Source organism: Aedes aegypti, chromosome 3, assembly GCF_002204515.2.
Source record: "Aedes aegypti strain LVP_AGWG chromosome 3, AaegL5.0 Primary Assembly, whole genome shotgun sequence".
In the NCBI taxonomy this organism is placed as follows: Eukaryota; Metazoa; Arthropoda; class Insecta; order Diptera; family Culicidae; genus Aedes; species Aedes aegypti.
Genome location: NC_035109.1, coordinates 302,207,380 through 302,229,117, shown reverse-complemented (window position 1 = coordinate 302,229,117; position 21,738 = coordinate 302,207,380). Strand labels below are relative to the sequence as shown.

General features: G+C 37.9%; 3 protein-coding genes across 5 annotated transcripts in view; 1 reads left to right on the top strand and 2 right to left on the bottom strand.

Annotated features, from left to right (window-relative positions):
- Window positions 1–639: 639 nt before the first annotated feature.
- LOC5570175 (cytosolic Fe-S cluster assembly factor NUBP2 homolog) lies at window positions 640–1,652 on the top strand. Its single transcript, XM_001658920.2, has 2 exons — window positions 640–884; window positions 952–1,652. Exons 1-2 carry the CDS (start codon window positions 774–776, stop codon window positions 1,618–1,620), a joined length of 780 nt encoding a protein of 259 aa, XP_001658970.1. The 5' UTR covers window positions 640–773; the 3' UTR covers window positions 1,621–1,652.
- Window positions 1,653–7,398: 5,746 nt separating this feature from the next.
- LOC5570176 (probable ATP-dependent RNA helicase DHX35) overlaps window positions 7,399–21,738 on the bottom strand; it is a 54,073-nt gene continuing 39,733 nt past the window's right edge. The window contains exons 4-6 of the mRNA XM_021851516.1: window positions 11,656–12,136; window positions 11,295–11,597; window positions 7,399–8,494 (exon numbers count right to left, since the gene is read on the bottom strand). Coding sequence (XP_021707208.1) covers window positions 7,467–8,494; window positions 11,295–11,597; window positions 11,656–12,136 — 1,812 coding nt within the window. The 3' untranslated portion in view covers window positions 7,399–7,466. The remainder of the gene's footprint in view (window positions 8,495–11,294; window positions 11,598–11,655; window positions 12,137–21,738) is intronic.
- LOC5563823 (ceramide phosphoethanolamine synthase) overlaps window positions 17,752–21,738 on the bottom strand; it is a 43,715-nt gene continuing 39,728 nt past the window's right edge. For all 3 annotated transcript variants that reach the window (XM_001648095.2, XM_021851517.1, XM_021851518.1), the window contains one exon: window positions 17,752–20,023. In XM_001648095.2, coding sequence (XP_001648145.2) covers window positions 18,681–19,823 — 1,143 coding nt within the window. In that variant the 5' untranslated portion in view covers window positions 19,824–20,023 and the 3' untranslated portion in view covers window positions 17,752–18,680. The remainder of the gene's footprint in view (window positions 20,024–21,738) is intronic.

Here is a 21,738-nt window from a genome sequence, read left to right as displayed (position 1 = left end):
GGTCGCAAAATGGGAGATTTTCTATAATTTAAAAATTATGTGTTTCAAATAATGTGATTTACCATATTGTCGCACCGCCACCAAACCGGATCGCGCCAGTGAGACTCGCGACGCGCCTCAACTCGCGCGATTTTGAAATCAGTTTTTTAGTGTGGCGCTGCATTCTTACGATTTTTATGAACACAGCGCACTATTCAAATATTAGCTGCGACGCACGGGGCCCGAGAAAACAATAATTAAAAATAAATGTTGGTCTTGATTTCTACCGGATACATCATATAAATAAAAATCATATCTGAGATCTATCAATTTTGAATGAGAAGTAATCAATTTCTACTTTATTCTGTCCAATACTGTAGTTCTCACTGCCTTGACTGCTCAAAGCATTGTTCAGTATTTAGATTTTAAGTTACATTTTTTCGGTTTTTATCGTTTTTTGTATTAATCGAATAAGTCGACATTTTGTTAGAGATTACACCTACTTTTTTACAACATTGTTTTCCTTTCGACGTTTTGACATTCGATATTTTGTCTCTCGACGTCTTGGCACCCAACGTCCAAACTGGCATCGCATGTTTTTGTCATGTTGAGTTTCGATTTCGATCAGCAAATTCACCACTCGTAACGGCAGCAAACGTCATTTGAAATTGAAGCCTTTTGTTTATCTCCAGCTTTGCATCAATCAGTCAGCTGTTTTTTTTAACGAGGATACGTTCCTCATTCGATATCCTCATATTTTTATCAGTTTCATTAGTCCATTCCCAGTGATCGATATGTTGGAAAAGGTCAAACACATAATCTTGGTCCTGTCCGGTAAGGGCGGAGTTGGCAAATCAACCGTCAGCACACAGTTGGCCCTAACACTATCAGAATCAAAATTTAAGGTGAGTCATGCGGATTCAATCTTCAAACAGGAATGATTAAACATTTTTGATTCCTTTCCCACGGCAGGTCGGATTGTTGGATATCGATTTGTGCGGTCCCAGTGTTCCGTATTTGCTGGGCCTGGAGGGTCACGATGTCCATCAGTGCGAAGAAGGATGGGTTCCAGTGTACACGAACGCCGACAAGAACCTTGCCGTCATGTCCATAGGATTTCTGCTGAAAAACCGAACGGATGCTGTAATCTGGCGTGGACCAAAGAAAACGGCGATGATCAAGCAATTCCTAGAGGACGTTGCTTGGGAGGATTTGGACTATTTGATTATCGACACCCCTCCGGGCACTTCTGATGAACACATCACTGTGATGGAATGTTTGAAGGCCGTTAACGCTGACGGAGCGATCATTGTTACGACCCCACAGGAAATGGCTTTGGAAGATGTACGCAAGGAAGTGACCTTTTGCAAGAAAACCGGAATCAACATCATCGGAATTGTGGAGAATATGAGTGGGTTTGTGTGTCCAAATTGCACGGAATGTACGAATATTTTCTCGTCGGGCGGAGGGGTCGCTTTGGCAGAGTTGGCGAAGGTACCTCATTTGGGTACATTACCAATCGATCCCAGAGTGGGGGCACTTGCTGGTTCCGGGAAGGCTTGTGTGAAGGAACTTCCGGACTGTACGACATCTAAAATTCTACAGAGCATTGCTGATAATATAAGCGCAGAAAAGTCGTAGCAATAAAAGGTAAGATATTTTATTTCTTATAAGTTTATATGAAGTTTTTTTTTTCCGAAATCCGTTTTTGGCTTTGGGCGCGTTAGGAGCTAAGACTAGACATAGTGTCTACTACCTGGACTTATCGGGGAATTTCATTCAACTTTACCAAGTAGAATATATCCACGACTAGGAGTTCTAGTCTTAAAACATCCCACAACTAAAAATGTTGTGGCACAAAACTCTCTTCACGGAAATTTTTTGCTGCGCCGCTATCATGATGTAACTGAAGCAGTTCAATTCTATGACTGACTGCCAAGTGATAAAAGCATGTTCTGTTTCCAGTCCAGTGAGGATTTCATCGTAATTTTTTTTTCGATTTTCCAAGAACTTGAAGGTAAAAAAATAATTTTCTCAAAAGTTATTTTTATGTCAGATGGAGCTGCAGCTCATTATAAAAAATTAAAAAAATGCCAGCTTACATAAAGAAAACATCAAGAAAATACATGGATTGGAAGCAGAGCGGCACTTTTTGCCCCATCCCACGGCAAAGGCCCCTGACGCTATTGGTGGCACTCTCAAGCGAATGCCAAAAAAAGCAAGTCATGCAAAATACTATGGAAACACAATCGCAACTCCACGAGAACTATTCGACTGGGCAGTGAAACAAATTGATACATGTATCACCAAAAATTAATTTCTGTTATATATTTAATGAACAATATGTTAAAATGTCAGAGGAATTTGTGTAATTGCTTGATAAGGTTAAAACTGTCCCTGGTACCCAAAAATATCATTGTTTTATGCCTATTAGTGATACACAAATTGCAGCCAAACGGTATACCAATTCAGAGGATGAACCAAAAATATTCAATTTATTCAGTAAAGCTCAAAAATAATGTAAATATTCATGTGCAGATGCTACGTTTTAGGATATATAGCAATAATAAAAATAATATTGCATGATAAAAACAAACCACGACTTTTTTTTCATAAGCATAATATTGACCCTTTCCAGACACCTGTTAAAATTGGCTTTGACCAAATAAGAAATGAAATATTTTTGTGATATCTTTCCAACCATAAAAAAACCCATCGGATTGTTAGACGGAGTTGATTTTCTCATAAACGGTTTGGTGCCAGATCAATTGAATTTAATTAAAAAAACTGTATAAATCCGTTTCATTTCTTTTAACTACTCCCAATAAAACAAATATAATCTATTTTGTGATTTAAACTCATTTATCACTTGAAAATATGATCATACTGGACTTATTAAAGCTAAATAAAATAAAATCATTTTAGACTTAAAAAACTCGATGTTAGCAAAACGTTTTTCCCTTATATATGCCCAATTTGCAATTAATGTACGACTTTTAGTAAATTTAATTACGAAACTTTTTACTTAAGGATGATTAAAATCTGAAATGGCCGTTTTTTTTAAATCGACTCTCAAGTTTTGAATCATTTTTTTTAGTGTAGAAAATATTTTTTTATTTTTTCAATATTTTTTTTCTAAAACTTCTGGAAATTTCACGACAGTCTCCCATACAACACTTTTTTGTAGGTCTTACCGTTTTCGAGTTATACGGGTTTATAAAAAAAAAGTAAAAAAAAACTTTGACCCTTTCCAAATATTAGTCTAGATCGATTTTGAAAAAAAAAAACAAAATATGCAAAGTATCATCAAGTATCACATATTTTTGACATCCAGAAAGTTTCATTGAATTCTGAAGGGGTGCTGTCAATCGCGTGACGAGTTGGCGTGAAATCCGTGACTAAACAGGACACGTATATAACATTCCAGTTAGCATTTGGACTCAGTGGAGCAACCAGGGGGGGGATTTAGGGGTCAAATCCCCCCCCCCCCCCAGAGCCGAAAAAAATAGGAAAATCAAGTATATTTTTGAAACTCATCACTACACATCTTATGCAACTTCGCAGCAGTAATTTAGTTCGGTTCAAATTAGCACTAAAATTTCAGTGATTTTTACAGTTATATCTTCGAAGTTATATCTCTCAGATCTCTGAAGAGTTTATTAAAAAAAAATCTTAAGCAACGAAATTTTCTTGCCTTTTCGAAATAGGAAATAGGAAACTTTGTGTGGGAAGTTTGTCAAATATTTAGATATATTGGGGACTTTTAGATACTTCAGTAGTGGCGCTTTTGTATTTTGTACAATATCGATCTATATTTGTAATCAGCATCAGGGCGGTGCTTGTGAAGTGTTCAACGGAAAATTAACATAAGATGCAGAATCCGAAGCATCAAAAATATTTCAGTTAGCGTAGTATTTAACCAAATTACAACTATTTTTAGAGCATATGAACTCCCGTATAAGCCATGCCTACAGAAAAAATTGTTTGCTTTCGAAGTACCGTGAAGGCCCCATACTCTGCGCACTTAAGGATTTTCAAATTTCAAACAGCTGTAATTAATTGAAAACAAAACACAATCCTCTCAAATTTTGGAAGCAAATACTTTATTGATTTCATGTATAAGGAAAAAATATAAAAGCTTCACTAAGTAATGATTTTTACTGCAAATTTTTATTTTTTCTCAAGGGTGTCCGTGCTCCTAACTCTGCGCACTCATTTTTGCAATGCTCCTTATTCTGCGCATTCAGGTTCCTAACTCTGCGCACTCGATACATTATTTATAACAGTTGAAGTATTTTGCTAAAAGCATTACTAGCATTCAAACTCTGAATTAATCTTAATTTTCTTGCTTTATACGGCTTTACGTCCCCAGTGGAGCGTGGAATATCTCTAACATAGAAGTTTATTAAGTGAAGTGAATTTTATCTTTGATTCAATCTATGATAATTACTGTTACTGAATGCCATTAAGTGCAACTCTCAACATAATCGAAATCATCATATGATTTCCTAAACATGTAATTAACTTAGTTTTCTAAAATCCAAAGCAGCATACAAAAAGGGTACAAACTACGTCTTTTTTGCATTCTCCCTTGGCGTGTAAAGGAAAATTAGCTTTGACTGTTTATGTATTTTCACTAGAAAATATAAAAACCAAAATTTCTTTTATTCGGTTCGGGTCCGGGTTTGAAGAAAATTAATAAGAACCTGGTTCTGGTTTGTTATATGTGAAACCCGAACATTCCTACTAAATACGAAGAATAGTTTAAGCGAAAGGGTAAATCCATGCTTAATGTATTGTTCATCACTCAATCGAGAAGTATCGCCGCCCTGTATAAGCGTGACGTTATTAATGAACGATTCGTATTTCAGATTAATAACAGTACTTTATTGGCGTTTCTATATAGCAAATACGATTAAACCTCGATGTTCCATTACTCGATATTGACTCATGAAACTATACAAATAAATCAAAATTATTATATTGCATGGTTAGGGAGCATTCAAAAATTACGTCCATTGTTCAGGAAAGGAGGAGTCTACGAAAATGTGACAATGCATCCATTAGGTACTGTTAAAATCGCGACAGGGGATTGAGGGGACGGAGTTTAGAAATCCTTAAAATATGTTGGACGCCATTTTTTAATCTTCCCTTACTATGATGATCCCCTTAAACAATTAACCAAAGCATTTCCATTCCATATCTCGATGGTGTCGACAAGTCGATGGTTCCCTTCAATATCGACCTCTGGAGGGTTGATTGTATGTTGAAAATAACGTTTTATAACTGCTGCGCATAGTAAGGGACATAGTTGAAAAATGGTTCCTTACTATGCGCACTTAAGAAGAATAAGAAAATGAAGAGAAAATAAGGTGCACTTTACCAGTGATGATTGCTCGATAAATAAACTAGTGCCTACATACTAAAAATCTGAAATATATTCTCTTTAACTTGATTCAAATGACTTAAGTGATGAGGTACTCCCTTAGCATTTTTGCTAACGGGCAGTCAATTTGGACGTTTTTCAATATTTTTAAAACTATTTTATTTTTTATTAAAGTAATAAACGTAAATTTGTCAAGAAAATTATTCGTGTACTTTTTTTATTACTATTGTATCAATATATGGATAACAAAATTTTAAACAAAAATTTAAATGATTTACCAGATTTCGGTGGATTTTGGTAAAAGTGCGCAGAGTTAGGAGCTGCGTAGAGTTAGGGGCCCTCACGGTATGCAAAATCATTCAAAACCACAATTTGATGTTCCTACTTGAAAAAAAAAGTAAAAAGATGTTCACACATATTTGGTTATCTAAATCTTCACAGTGAAAGAAAAGCTCGTTTTAGACTTTTAGACTCGATTTTCTGGATTGTCGGTTCTTTAACATAAGATAATTATGTTCCCACTGGAAGTTAAGTTTTGCTATGCTGGTTGGCTTCCAACAATTCCGGCTATAACAATAATTACAATGATTCTATTGCAAATTTTTGCGCTAAAGATGATTCTCATCTTTGGAAAATTTGAAAAAACATTTAAAGTACACATATGGACGAACAAACGGTATCACGTCAATGCATTGTAAACTTGTTTAACAATGTTATACTATGCGTGTTAAAATAGTGAAGTTTACTTAAATCTTCAAGTTGATTTTATTATATTAAAAAATACATTTTCAAAATCAAGTTTACAAACACCCCCCCCCCAGAACCAAATTCTGGTTGCGCTACTGTTTGGACTAGACAGTATTAGTAATGACACAATTATTTCAAACAAATTCTGATGATGTTGCTGATTTTCACAATGCTTCCTTTTTTCAGAAGCAAGGGAATATGGTTATTTTTCAAAAACTGTCACGTTACAATACTAATGAAAAAACAGTGTTCATGTGGGCACCATAGCCTAGTCCGTCTGAGTATTGGTCCTGGTAGAGGGGGAACTTGGCAAAAGCCAGACCGAGGGATCAGCATTGACAAGTGAAGCTATCAGGCAGCTCCAACTGAACATCATACAAAAAAAAATGTTCCCTTAAAAGCAACTTTGAAATTTTAAGTGGAATCCAATCAAATATCAATACAGAAAAGACTGCAACGAACCGGAAGTTTTTCCGTTTAGTAATAAAGAAGTTATACCTAAGGAAAGGGGTCATGCACAAATTACGTCACGCGGGGGGAGGGGGTCAAGCCAAGCGTGACAAGTCTTACGAAGATTTCGTAGGACTCATACAAAAAACGTGACAAAGGGGGGGGGGGGGGCAAAAAGGTGAAATTAGCGTGACATAATGTATGTACCATCCCAAACTGTTATTCGTCTTTCTCCAGGGAGGCAGAAAAACCACTCTTCTCGACTTCCAGTCAGATAAGTTAGAAAAAAGTTCAAGGCACCCTGCTACCTGCTACACTGATGATTCCCTTCTTGAAGGTAGAAATGGTACTGGTGAGTGGTGGTAATGAGTTATTGGCTCTCTCTACGCTCATGCGTTTAGCAGTGGCCTTTTCGGTTATCCGGTTTTCTTTCTCCAATTAAAGAGGAGGAGCTTTCCTTTGCCATCGGGAGTAGATGATGGCTCAAATGAAATGACATGATGTAATATGATGGAAGAGAACATCGATCTTTTCTATGTAACCTTATGGAATGCAAGTTTTTTATAGTCAGCGAAGCAATCTTGCATCCTAAAGGGATGTTTCCTCTAAGATGCTAACAAATTTGCATTTTGTCATCTTTATTCACAAAAGAGAGGATCGATGAAGAGTAATCGATCATGTTACATTCGCCCTAATTCTAGCACACGCTTGAAATATGACGATGGCACAAATCTCCCAATTGGCGGGGAATGTGCCTATCGAGCCAGTGTAATGATGTTTGGACACATCTAGCGTTGCCGATACTATTGGCGCAAAAAATTCAAAGCAATAAAAGGTAAGATTTGTAATTTCTTAAACATTTATTTGTAGCATTTTTCTTCGAACGATTCCTATTACTTTTTCTCTAATTGAAGCGATCCCTAACGGTAATTTTATGGTAATAATGCGGTGCGAGCTCTGTTAGCCATTCCTGCTTGATAACTGTAATGTCCTTCATGAAAAGTTTTGTGGTGTGCATCAGCTCGCAAAATATGACCCACTGGGGCTGCTCTTCCGTGTACAGACATGAAATGGGATGGATTGCAAGTTCGGTATTTCCTCGAACTGTTCTGTAGACCCCGGAATGGTGTAGATAAGCAGCGTAAGGGAAGAATCCCGAAACTATACAGCGGCAAATGGTTTCGACGTTTCCATTGCAAGACAGCAATGGAATGTTAAGTTCTCTTTCTAACATGCTGCATAGTTGAGTTTTGATTTCATGGGCTCGTTTCAGATTCCGATAAATGAGAAAATTACGCCCACAAAATTCCTTGGTTCTGTCATTATCTACGAACGCTGTGTAGACATTTAGAAGGGTGATTAGATCGCCTTCAGCGACTTCGAAGTTCCGTTTAGCAATACGGGCGCGAATCGATGCCTGTCCGCTGACCGGTTTGGAAAATACCGATTGCACCTGTAGCATAGCTATTATGGTCAGTATCTCCTCTGAACAACCCATTTCTCCGGCGTTGTAGAGCATTTTCGCCAGCATTGCGTTGAATGGCATTTCCGCTAGGAAATATCCGACTGGTGTCGTAAGACTTCCATCTGCATCGAGAGCTTCCAATGCATATAAAGTCTCTAGTGAAGCAAGCAGGTTTTTTGCGGGAGGAGGCGATGGAAACGTAAACCTCAGAATGTTGTCTATCCCGAGAGCTTTCAGGAAAAGAACTGTGCTGCAAAGGTCTGTCCGACGCATTTCCGGAGGTGTGTGGTCGGGAAGCTTTTCCCATTCATCTTCGGTGTAGAGACGATACACTTTACCGCTGCGAATGCGTCCTGCTCTACCGGCTCGCTGCTCTGCAGCAGCTTTACTCGTGGGAACTACTACCAAGCTGTTCGTGGTACTATCGGCTGAGTACCAGTTGAGTTTGACGATGCCACAATCGATTACTGAAACAAATACATCAGAATATTAGTTTTATTATATGTATATGACGAACCTTAACCAAATACAACAGCGCGACTACTGAAGTGCTAAACCGAGTTGTCACCGAATTTCAATTTTGATATCCCGGTTGTCTCGATAAAATTTTTAATCTCTTATAGTTTTTAATTCTTCTTATTCTATGCTTGTTGATTCAGGTTGAAAATTGTGAAATAGCTATACAATAACTATATAATTTATTCAAACATAGTATGATACTATAAAAATATTTAAAATGTGAAAGCAAAACAAAATAAATATGAAAGTAACTGCCTTAAGTCTTCCATGTTAAGTATAACCCCCCACGTGTACGCTTTACCAATGCCAGTACCTCTGTTGAATACGATCTGTTCAAGAAACAGCAATTAAAGATTATCAGATATTTTTATTCATTAAATTTCAAATCAACTTCGATGTATAACTATTCCACGTATTTTGAACGAAAAGTACCAGAATTGCGATTCCTACAGGAGATATTTCACTGGCAGGTTCAGCATCGATGGATCCATTGGCTTCAAAGTCTTTAATCAAAACTCTTCCGCCTTCCGAAAACTACAGGATCCTTGCACGGTTTATGCTACTGAGCTGGCAGCAATCAACTTCGCTTTGGGGATGATCTCCAGCATGCCCGCACACCATTTCTTCATCTTCTCGGATAGCCTAAGATCTATTGAGGCACATCGATAGATGAAACCTTTTAAGCATGCATCTTACCTTCTTACAAAAATAAGAAAACAGATGTGTGCACTGGTCGAAAGATCATACAAGATTACCTTTTGTATGGGTCCCCTCACATTGCTTAATTTATAGCAATAAGAAGGCGGACTCTCTCACCAAAGTAAAATTTATGATAGAAGAATTTCACACGATGATTTTTTTTTATTTAGTACGTCAAAATTCTCTTCACGGTTGGAACGGTGGTTACATTACATAATCTCTAGAGTTTCCTTGGGAGTGTGGTGGAAAAGATGGATGTGAATCGAGATTTCATTCCCTTGATGTCAAGACTTATGTCCAACCATTACTCGCTTGATGCACATTTGCAAAGGATTAACCTCGCGGTGACCAATATTTGTAATAGGTGTGGTTCCGGTAATGATGACATCGATCACGTAGTTAGGAAATGCCTAGATATGGACGTTTCCCGAGCGCGACTTTTGAATACCCTCGCTTAGTTAAAAAAAAAACTTTTTTTATGTGTCATGGTTTACGGCTAACCAGCCGAGCGTAAGGATTAGATCAGGCCTGCCCAACCTTTTTGACTCTTTTTTGACATAAATGGTTGGTGCGTTCGCAAGAATAGACCAATATGAACAAAATTAGTCGCAAATGAAAGCTTTGTAGTACAGGTCGGACTCGATTATCCGGAGTATTTATTTTTTCTTCACTCCGGATAATCGAATCTTCCGGATAATCGAATCACTAAGAAAAAAATTGAAATCTTCGATAAAAGAACATAAATATTATCTTTTTTGTTGTTGTTTTATTTATATGATGCGGTGGCGTAGCCAGAAATTATTTTTTAGGAACAATAGGAATCTTTACAAGAAAACATTTTTTGACCAGCATACACAAAAACCACTTTTTTAAACCCCCTGTTCTTAAATACATTCAAAACTGCAAAACCATTCATGCTGTGTATTGCAACAGTAAATAATCTCAGATTTATGCATAAAAACTGAAAAACAAGAACATCAAAAATCAAATTCCGGATAATCGAGTCTAAAATTCCGGATAATCGAATCCCGGATAATCGAGTCCCCGGATAATCGAGTCTCCGGATAATCGAGTCCGACCTGTATATCTGTCTAAGCCATGCTGAAAATTTTAAATTTAGGTATATCAAACTTTTTGCTAGCGATGCAAGCAGAGGCAAAAATAAGTCCGGCCCGCGGGCCGGATCATTTTTTGGGCTTAATTGCATCGAAAGCAAAAAAGTTGATATAAATTTCAAATTTATAGCATGGATTAGACATATATACTACCAAGCTTTCAGTTGACACTAAATTTGTTCATATCGGTCTATTTTTGCGAACGCAACAATCATTTATGTCGAAAAAGAGCCAAAAAGGTTGGGCAGGCCTGGATTAGATGGACACATTGATGCAAAATTTGCGAAAAAGTAACACGTCTTCTTGGTAAGAATCGAAAATCTTCCGAAAGAGGACCACGTGATTATTGAGTTGAAATCGAATTCAGGTTAACTTCTGCGTCCACGAGTCCTCTCGTGGTGTAGGGCTAACGCTCCCTATCTAGTGAATAGGGAGTCGTGAGTTCGATTCTCATCTAGAAGACGTGTAACTTTTTCGCAAAATTCACATAAATTTGTTCATTTGATCCAATTGCAAAGTATATGTAATGTATAGATTTTCGGTAGTAAAAAAGCCTATATGCCTTCAACGTCTCTCTAATGGTTTGGTGATTTCGATTGATGATTGACTTTTCTAATTATTTTTTCCTTGAGCTATACGGAATACGAATCACAGTGGTCGGAATATAAGACAAAAATGAGGAAACGTCTGGAATAAGAATGATGTTTTCAAAGCTCGATTACGCTGAAGAACCATGACTTTTTTATATGTTTGTTGATAAGTTATATTCCATTGAGGTCTCCTTTATATAAATCAAAATAGTGTAATCAAATCAGCATTAGTTGTCCATTAGATTTTCTATTCCATATTTCCGAGTTTTTTCAGTCTTTTTCTCGCTTTTTTCCCAGTTCAGTAGCCACCTTGTGATTAGTCAAGAATGAATAGTATTACTCACCATAGACAATTCCAGGAATAGTGACGGAAGTCTCAGCAATATTTGTTGCCAAAATGATTTTACGAATCCCTTTTGGAGCACTGAAGAACACCTTCAGTTGATCCGTGTTTGGTAAGGTTCCGTACATGGGAAGAATAAGCATATCGTCCTTTCCGCTGGCATCCTGGTGCTCTCTCAATAGATCCAGTGCCTTCAACACTTCTTCTTGTCCAGTTAGAAATGCAAGAATGTCACCTCGCTGCTCGTTTCGGTGGATCTTCATCACTGTTGCAACGGTGGCCTTGACGTAGTCTGGACATGGTTCTACAATGGAAAGCTAATTAAGTAATTATAGTTTTATTTTATTTTCTATAATCCCTACCTTCTGAATAGAACACTTCGTATGGGTACATCCGCCCTTCTACAGTCAAAATGACCGAGGAGTCTTTCTCGTCTTTCTTCTTTTTCAAATTGAAAAACTCCTGGAACAATTCCGCATCCACCGTAGCTGACGAAATGATTATCTTCAGCGAGGGCCGCTTGCGTGCAATCTTCTTCAGCAGCCCTAGCACCGTATCCGTCAGGACACTCCGCTCGTGTGCCTCATCCACCATAATCACTCCGTACTGCGTCAGCAACGGGTCGGCAAGCATTTCCCTCAGTAGGATTCCTTCCGTCATGTACTTTATCTTGGTCGTGTCGGGATTACATTTTGATACGAACCGTATGGAAACGCCCACCGTTTCGCCACTGAGTTCGCCGCGCTCTGTTGCCACCCGATCTGCAAGCGTTATAGCCGAGATGCGGCGAGGCTCGGTCACGCCAATCAAGCCCTTGCTGTGCCATCCGAACTCGTACAGGTACTGTGGATTGAATGATAGAAAAAAGTATTATAATTCAGAAAATGCTGTGTTTTTAGAGTAGATTTTGTTGACAATTAAATGATAATTATTTAACGGCTTTTAAACGAATATAAGACAAAGATGCTTCGAAGCTATATCTCAAATTTTCAAGAGTACTTATCTGGAGAACCAAACATCCGTATAAGCTGAAAACTTGATCGATTGATTACTTGCTAGTCTTGACCAATCGTTCAAGTTTTCATTTCACACGGATGTTTGGTTCTCCATCTCCATAGTGTTGAAAATTTGAGGTTTGATTCGATTTATCTTCACCATAAGGTAACATTTTGAACCAAGGTTTCCCAACCGGTGGTTCACGGACCCCTGGGGCCCTTACAACTTCCCACGGGGTCTGCGGAGTCATTTGTAAATAAATGACGATTTTACTTGAGCTATTTTTTAGTTGGAAGGCTATTATTTTGAGCGATTTCACCTAGTGCTTAATTTTTTAACCGGTAGTGTTAAAAACTTCATATTTTGTGATAATAAAATTGAGTATATTTGTAGTTCCCTGCCAAAATTTCATACCAATCGCTCTTAAGGAAACAAAGTTACAGCATGCCAGAGTTGAGCGTTTTGTACGAGAATCGGCTTTCACTACTATTATTATGAACACAACTGTACGTATATCACCTCCGCTTTTGTACTCTTATATGCTGTCATATACGATCGTGTGTTTACTGGGTGTATATATCATCAGCTAAACAGATGAGCTGGTTGGATTTATTGAAGATCAAGCCCTACATATTGAAGCCTACCCGTTTCTTAACACATTCTTGTGCAGTGTTGATCACCATTGTCTTGTCGAATTCCTTTGCGAGTCCGATAACGCAGCCGATATCTTCACATAGCGATAGCACTGTACAATATCCATCGTTGTCTTGATCAATCTAGTTAGTTTACCGAGAAGACTGTCCTTTTCCATAATTTTACAAAGCGCTTCGTGTTCGATAGTGTCATAGGTCGCTTTGAAATGGATGAACAGTTGGTGCCGTAGAAACTTCATATTTGGAATTTTGCATATGAAAACAGCAGTTAATTTCTTACTTTTTTCACTGACTGTGTAGTAAGGCGATCTGGATGAATATGCACCCTTGAGGCACAACGACCCACGGTGCCTTTTTTTGTATAGTTGCAGCTAGTCCATTAAACTGCTTGAAGATTTATTGTCGTTCATTTAAGTTTTTTACTTCAGAGCGATTTCCCTTCAAAATTTTCGCTTAATATGTCTTCTAGATTTGTTACCCACAATTATTATTCTGTCTCCCTTCAGAAATTTCTACATAAATTCTTTTAAAGATTCTTCTACAAACTTACTACGAATTTATTCAGGAATTTCAACTGGAAAATGTCGAGGATATTTTTCATAAAAAATTGAAACTAAAAATCCAGAAATAATCCAGGAGGTACCTATTTCTAAAGAACACGAGAGACTAGGGAGGTCATAGGCCTTAGGGCTTAAAAAAGTTTAATACTTCCCTAGCAAATGTAAACTCTCATGCTAAGAATACTCTTTGCTTAAAAGATTTGTTTGATCAAATAGGTCTGATAAACTCAAGTTCAAGCATTTTTTTGAACAAAATTCTGGACACTTGAGTCTTAGAAAATTGTCAGATAAATTAGTGGAATAATTATTGGCAAAAACACCAAACGACTTCCTAAATCAGGGGTTTTCAGTCTTTAGGGCTCGAGGAGTACTTTTTGATATAAAATTGTTGCGCGGAGCACCTATTTTTCATCACCACTTTGTTTGAAATCCGAATTTTTCTACACACTTGGCCCCATAACTCTTATGAAAATCATGAAGTAAAATTTATGTTGGTTAGTCTTTCCTAAATTTGATTTAATTTTCAAATTTATATTCTGACTTTTCTGCTTTTTTATTTCAGGCTTAAACTGTTATCATTAGGCACCTAAATAGAACTTTATTTGATTAACCCCTCTACCGGCAGCTTCATTTTTTACCGCTAGAAATATTCAAATCGCGATAACTTTTTTGTTTCGCAAGTTCTTGAAAAACTCTTCTAGTTTCCGAATATGTGTCGATATTGATAATTGGTAATCTAGATCAGGAGATATTCCAAAATTCCTCGGGGGACCGACGCGTAGCCATAACTCACATAAATATCTCATGCTATAGAATTTTTATCGTATTTGGATATTCACTTCTCGGAATGATACATTGATACAAGTATGTTGTGAAAAAATGAAGCAATTTTGTGTAATGAGCATTTATGTTTCTGGTACCGCGCTGGACAAATAAAGATCTTGAAAAATTTAAAAAACCTTATATCGTAATTTTCAGATTTCTCCAAGAATATTGAACCGATTTGTATGATTTTTCAGGGTAGCTCCTTATTACCTGATATTGTATAGTACACATTTTATTTTTTTGATGAATTGACCAAAAACAAAATGACCGCTAAAGACATTTTATATAGAGAATGTCGGTCCCCCAAGGAACATCGGAATATCTTCAAAACTAGATCAACAATTATTAATATCGACACGGATTCTCAAACTTGAAGAGAATCTTGTGAAAAAATGGTGCAAAAATATCAAGAAACAAAAAAATTATCGCGATTTGAATATTTTTTTAGCGGTAAAAAATGAAGCTGCCGGTAGAGGGGTTAACCTCAGTAAGGACTTTGGGTCTTTTTCGACCCATTTCAAAATTCAAATCAATGTAGCTTTTGAAAAATAGCTGATCAATAATTTAACTAGAAGAGTCACAGGTAATCAAAATCATGAGGATTGAGCCGTCGCATGTCTAGTTTTGGTACAAAAACTGAAATGTCTCACAATACAGGTATCTCCGGTGGTCATTCCTGGGATGTTTCGGTGGCCCAGAAGTACCAAAGTGGCCCTTTATCTATAATTGAACTAGTAGAGTCACAGGGATTCAAAATTATGAATATTGAGCCGTAGCATGCCTACTTTTGGTGCTAAAACTTTGTGGACCCGTATTACGGGTTCCCTGGTGGCCATTCCGATGCTCCAAGAAGACCAGAATAACCTTCCATTCATCCTTCTGGCAAAATACATCCAAACATAAAAAATCATAATGAATTGGACACAGTTCATTTGCTTTTGGGGCATAAATCTGAGTAATTTCATCGAGTTGTCCAGATTGGCCACCTTCCGGGACTAAAAGAACCGGTTCCGCATGGACCATACTGGACCGAATTTTTTAAGAGATGTGCGCCGGTAATTGGTTCCTTATTACAGAAAAAATGTATGCCAAAATATCCATCAACCGAATAGTACCGATGTGAATTACATATACAAAGCTGCGATGGAAACTTACTTTTCGGATGTTCTGGATTTACGGATTTGGGGGCCTTCCGAGTGGTTAGAGTCCGCGGCTACAAAGCAAAGCCATGCTGAAGGTGTCTGGGTTAAATTCCCGGTCGGTCCAGGATCTTTTCGTAATGGAAATTTCCTTGACTTCCCTGGGCATAGAGTATAATCGTACCTGCCACACGATATACGAATGCAAAAATGGCAAATTTGGCAAAGAAAGCTCTCAGTTAAAAACTGTGGAAGTGCTCATAAGAACACTAAGCTGAGAAGCAGGCTCTGTCCCAGTGAGGAGGTTAATGCCAAGAAGAAGAAGGAGAAGGATTTACGGAACGTAGTATGAATAACTAATTTATTTGAGAATCGCTTTTCACAGTCCACGTGAATACCTATTCAACAATATGAGGACGGTTCAGATTACTTTTTTCGTTACGAAAGTACAGGTTGTCAAAGTAAGGGTTTCTAAAGGGACTTTTTCAGATGTAGCAGGTTCCCAGTGGCCACAATGACCAAATCCGGATCTCCGGAAGGGTTTCTGAAACTAGACATGTGTGCCTTTCATTTAAGCCCAACAGAACTAAATTCGGTAAACACACTGATTTTTGCGAGCTGTTTGAATGTTCGGGTCGAAAACGGCCCTGAGTTACAATTTGCTATTTTTTGTTAGGGACTAAGGAAGGTTAATTTTGTCCAATATTTCAAAACTCGTGGCTTACAACGGCAGAATTGCTTTGAAATATTCCAAATTTTGTATCGTGGTGTAAAAATTAATACACTGAAGTTACGTGGTTTATTTTTGTTAATTAAAAAAAAGTCGAAAAACATGACGTCATTTTTACGTCGTTTTTTTTTTTTAAATAACGCGGTTTTTACGTCGTTTTTTGAATTGACGTAGTTTTTTTACGCGAAACATCGACTGACGTTAAAAAAACGTTAGTGTATTAGGTGCAAAGCTACATGAGCAATTCCATGATTCACTTTGGCATGGGTTTTTTTTTTCAGCCGAATTGTCTGAAACTTCGCAATCAGACCCCTGACTACAGCGCATATCGTGGCAAATAGTTAACAAAAAATCCCACTGCCAAAGTTATTGAATAATGCCAAGAATAGGATCCGGCTCCCTGGTATCGAACTTGCTTGTACCTCAGATTGTTTTTCGAAGAGGATAAGTATCCCGACAAAATTTTTAAACCATGAAAGTTTTAAAATATTATGTCGGGGGAGTTAGATTTTTCCAACTTAAAGATTTTTTTCAATACTTATTCAATAAAACACAATTTTGCAGCTAATCCTGTTCCATATAAAATGTATGGAAAAATTGAAGCCGACAGATTTTTTTCAACCTTCCAAATACAAAAACTTAGCTTAAATGCTTAACGATTTCGTAAAAATATCCGAGTTATATGAAAGTTTGATAATGATCGAGATTTTGACACTCATGAAAACAGTGTTTCGTCTTCCACCATAACGTCGAAAATATAAAATGAAGATGAATTAAAACCCCTTCTAAATTTCTGAGAGGCTAATTCTACATATAAACTGTTTACTCATCGGTCGGTTGTTTTGTTACTTAAATGTTTGCTCTAGAAAATTCTGGGTATGGCTTGGATTGGTATAAATAAAAGCGTATATAAAGCAAAAAGTTAAAATATTTCAAAGCTTTATTACAAAGTTTCGAAAATGTTGCGGAGCACGATCTGAACACCGCTGTTCTAAATAAGTTGGAGATGTCACTGGATTTATTACTGTTACATTTCCTGATGAAGATCCCAATTTTTTTTTTGAATAATCCATGAGCTCCAGGAATCCAACAACTCGTGACAGTTTTGCAGGAGTCTGCTGTAGTTGTATATTATGAATAAAATGTTGGAAAATTAATATAATCTTCATAGGAAAATCCTAGAGGAACTTATGGAGGCATTGAGGGATTTCTGTAGAAACCTTGGGAAATCTCCTGTGGTAATTACAAATAAAATCGGCAGAAAAATTCTTAAATGTTTTCTAGAAACTATCCAAGGATGCATTTTATTGAATAATTCCTGAGAGATTTTAGATGAGTAAGTTTTGAAGAAACACTTAAAAAAATAGCTTGAAGAAGTACTGAAAACTTGCGTACGAAGTCCTGGAGGAATCCTCGTGGGATTTCTGTTGTTTTTTTTTTAAATTCCCGTTGGAGTGAAATGAAGAAATCATAATACAAACACGTAGCATCTCGGAAATTAGGAATAGTAGAACGATAATAAGGAATTTCGGCATCAACGTACTTTACTCGTCGCTTCAAACTTCACATATACACATATATTTTTGTATCTCACTTATCTCTTCCTTTTTTAATCGCTCGAATTAGAAAGCTTTCCATATGGGCAATAAATTAACACGCCTTCCCTCCACCCATACACTTGCGCCGTTGCAATCGAAAATGCGATCCTAACGTTCTAATAATTCTCATACATATAACCTGTTCAAGTTCCCTCGTTTTTAATTGTCACCTCAAACTACGTAACTGGGTGCAGTTATTAAAATCGCTAGCGAATGGGAATCACTGGCTTTGCCCTCCTTCGCCTTGATATTGTTCCGGTTCCTTCCGTATTCCATGTAATAGTATAAACTACAAGCTAAATATAGTGCTATTTCACATCTTTCTCTGTCTTTAAAACTACCAATAGAAAAAAAAAGATTTGTGATTTCGTTCAACACTAAACATAGTTTCATCTCTTTATTGTTTGTATTTCTTTGCTTTACTATTTATTTGATTTCTTTGATTCTCCTCGTTTAAATATACCTATATAATTTTACGACTCTCTTGGTATGAATGGTCATAATCTGTCAATAAAAACAAATTAACGATCAAACGTATAATAAACTCGTGTGAATTGTGTACGGTATATAGTATAATGGGAGTAATGAAGGCGACACGTGCTGCAAAAGGACAAATTAAATTTCTCCTCTACCTTTGCTTTACTACTTGTGTTTCGTTTTGCATTCCGATACATTCGCACTCGTGCTCCTAACAATCTTCTAAGGCTTTGCAACGATCGCTTCTGTTCACTAATCATACAATAGTTTAGTTTCTGCCTGTGTAAAAAGTAGCTAACGAATAGTATATGATAATAAGTGGGACGTTGGGGAGTTTTTCTTCAGGACGCTCTGAATGTTTGTTTTTCTCAGTTTTCCGTTCAATGTGTATGTCTAAATCTTAATTTAATCACAACGATGTATTGTTACCAGTCAGTGATTTATAGATAAAATTTTGCACCCCAAGCAGATGCATCTCTGCTACACTGATAATGACCAGCAGCGTAACAAAGCCGGCGTACTGGATCATACGCAGGTACTCCCATAGTTTATCACAGAAAATGCTCAACAGCAGGAAGTGAAGCAGCGCGTGGACATTGAAGATTCGCCACAGCCAACAGATGAAGAAGAATCCCGTCGATCGGAACACAGACTCCTGGTGGAGGAACTGAGTCGGAGTAACGTCCTCTCGCTCCAGCATGTCCTGATAAATGGCAATGTAACGGTTCCATCCAGTGGAACTTAGCAGTAGAATGCCACTGTAACAGAGAACCTTCCGAGCAACTTTTTTCGTTGTTACCTTCACCTTGTAGATGACACCGGATTCGGAACTCTTCGATTCGGACACTGGGATAATGGACTGCAACTGAGTGTAGCCCCGTCGGGGAGGATTATTTTTCAGGAAAATGAAAACACCAATCATGAGAGCAATGCATCCTAGTCCATCACAGATTCCATCGATATAATACCCTGCTGAACCAATGTCTGAACGTTCTCCGCGAATGTTCTTTTTAGCGCGAGCAACATGTCCATCCAAATCGTCCAGGAACGTTCGGAACTGAAACAGAACAACTCCTATCCTCCGATATCCAAGCGAGTCCGAAGCAATCATCTTACCGGATGCGATCGCTACAAAAACATGGAAAAACGAAATCATGTTCGGCGTGATGAGATCTCCTTTCGAGAATCCCGCCAGATTGTCTGCAATGGTTGCCATCGGGGCGAACAGATAGTGATTTGTGTGATCCAACATCATTGCCTTGACCGTTACGTCGCACAACGGATTCAAATCGCATGAAACCCACGCCACATCTTCATAACGAGCGGCCACAAGCGGCTGCCGGAAAGGAACCGACGATGTTGCAAAGGACGACGTAACTGGCAGCGTAGGTTTCAACACGGTGCTTCCGTTGATCAGCCGAATTTCGTTGTCCCGAATGGGATAGTCTTGAATGCGAATGTACAGATTCACGTCCATCCATATGAAGAATATTATCATCAGGAACAGCAATGTCAGCAAAATTTTGCTGATTTGCGAACTGGGCCCCACCATGGTTGCTCGGGATGCACCGCTCTTCAAATTCAAATTTCTTTCAACCTAATTTTTGTCACTTCCGTTGCGGAAAGAAGGCCTTTACGGTACTGGTACTGGGATAGTTGGTTAGGTACTTGTAACTTTTCTCAGGGGTACTTTGCTTTTCACAGTTCGGTTACTAGGTTCAGTGGAAAGTTCTAAGCGACTACGGCCACAGTCTGAAACGGAATAAAGAGAGAGAAAAGAACCACCATCAGTATATACTAGCATAGTAGCGCAAGGTCCGGTGGAGTGACGACAGGTCTTCCTTCCCTCCGCACGGATGTGTGTCGTTTCTCTTCTACTGTGTGCGATGCGAGCGGTGGGCATTGTAGATGGAATGTGATTAGTTCTTCATAATTTCTATTTGCCAACAAGTTAGATGAGTAAATTTGAACTATGAATTATTCCTTACACTTAGTGATAAACTATTTAGATGAAATCAGATTTGTGATACAAGATGTTCAAATAAAAGTAAAAATCAAATCTCCATATACCATATAGCTCATTGAATTAAACTATTGTGATAATCTATGCCAACGAGAGGTGTCCGGCCATTTGGCCGAACGCCATCTTGCCGAACGGGTCATTTGGCCGAATTGAGAACAAAAAATATAATCTAATTGCTACAAAGCTAATGTGTAAGATTCAAAAGAGCGGCCTAATAACTGTGATGGGACGTCAATTGGAATTATTGGAAACAATACGTTCATATTCAAAACAGCACAAGGGTTAATAGGGATGTCATTCTCTTCCAAAATTAAGATTGCAATATTTGCAGCAACCCGAACGACTCGGTGTCTACTCCCATGATCCTGATCATTAAGAGAGCATGATTATTTCTACAAGTTTGTCCAGGTGGAAATTTGTTTTCAATTGAACATTTTGGAATCCAAGATGGCGGTCTAGAAAACAAGATGGCCACTTCTGGTTCATGAAATAGATTGTATCTCAAGTTCCCGATTTTTAGATGATTTTTTTCTACAAGTTTGTCCAGGCAAGGGATGGGAAACATTCACTCGATTACACCCGATTCTGATTTTGCACGAGGTATGCGTACCGTGCAAAAAAAAAAAAAATTCAAAAAACCGTGCAAAAAAAGTAACTTGACGTTTCAAGCAAAAATAAGGTTTTGGCGAAAAAAATGTATGGGAACTTTTTTTGCACGCCCGTGTAAAAAAAAAATCCGTGCAAAACAGAATCGGGTGTATTGCGTTATTTTCGCTCACTTCCACACGCAGTCAAGAGCGAGGTTGCCGTTTCTCCAACCAAGCTGAGTGCTTCAATTTCCAATAAGCTTTTTACTTGTTCCCCGAGCGACAAGTTAGACAAAAATGGCAACAGAATGATTCACTACCGACTTCGTGTGCCCAAGGTATTCGATTGCTGTAGCGAATGATTCTTTACCTTTACATCCCGATCCACACGAGTGGCATCGTGTTTGAAAGCTGATGAGCGCTTACTGACTAGGAATAAACCCGGCGTAATGATTCAGTGAGCGCGAAATCCGTACATCCCGCAGAAAGCATTCAGTGACTGAATGGCGAACGCGTTCTTTCGTGTCTCCCATTTTAGAGCGAATTGGTTTATCTCAATCGTTTGCAATTCGTCGGGATTGCGCTCACCCTAGTATCATTCGACTGTCACTGAACCAGGGACGAAAACAATCATGCTCACTGTACTGCCCATAACTGCATATTTGTAACGACAAAAGTAGACATTGAGTAAATGGAATACCAAGTGTGCATTTCGGATGGGAGGAAACTAAAATTTCTAAAAAATACCAAGAACTCAAAAGTGCTTTTTTGAAGCTGATATTTTGTACAACACATATCGCATACTAGTTGAACATACAGAAAAAAAATCCGATAGAAATTTCATTGCTACATTACGA

Coding starts and splice junctions, on each gene's coding strand:
- LOC5570175 (XM_001658920.2), top strand. CDS start 774: ATGTTGGAAAAGGTCAAACACATAATCTTGGTCCTGTCCGGTAAGGGC. Junction 885..951: donor TATCAGAATCAAAATTTAAG/GTGAGTCATGCG, acceptor TTCCCACGGCAG/GTCGGATTGTTGGATATCGA.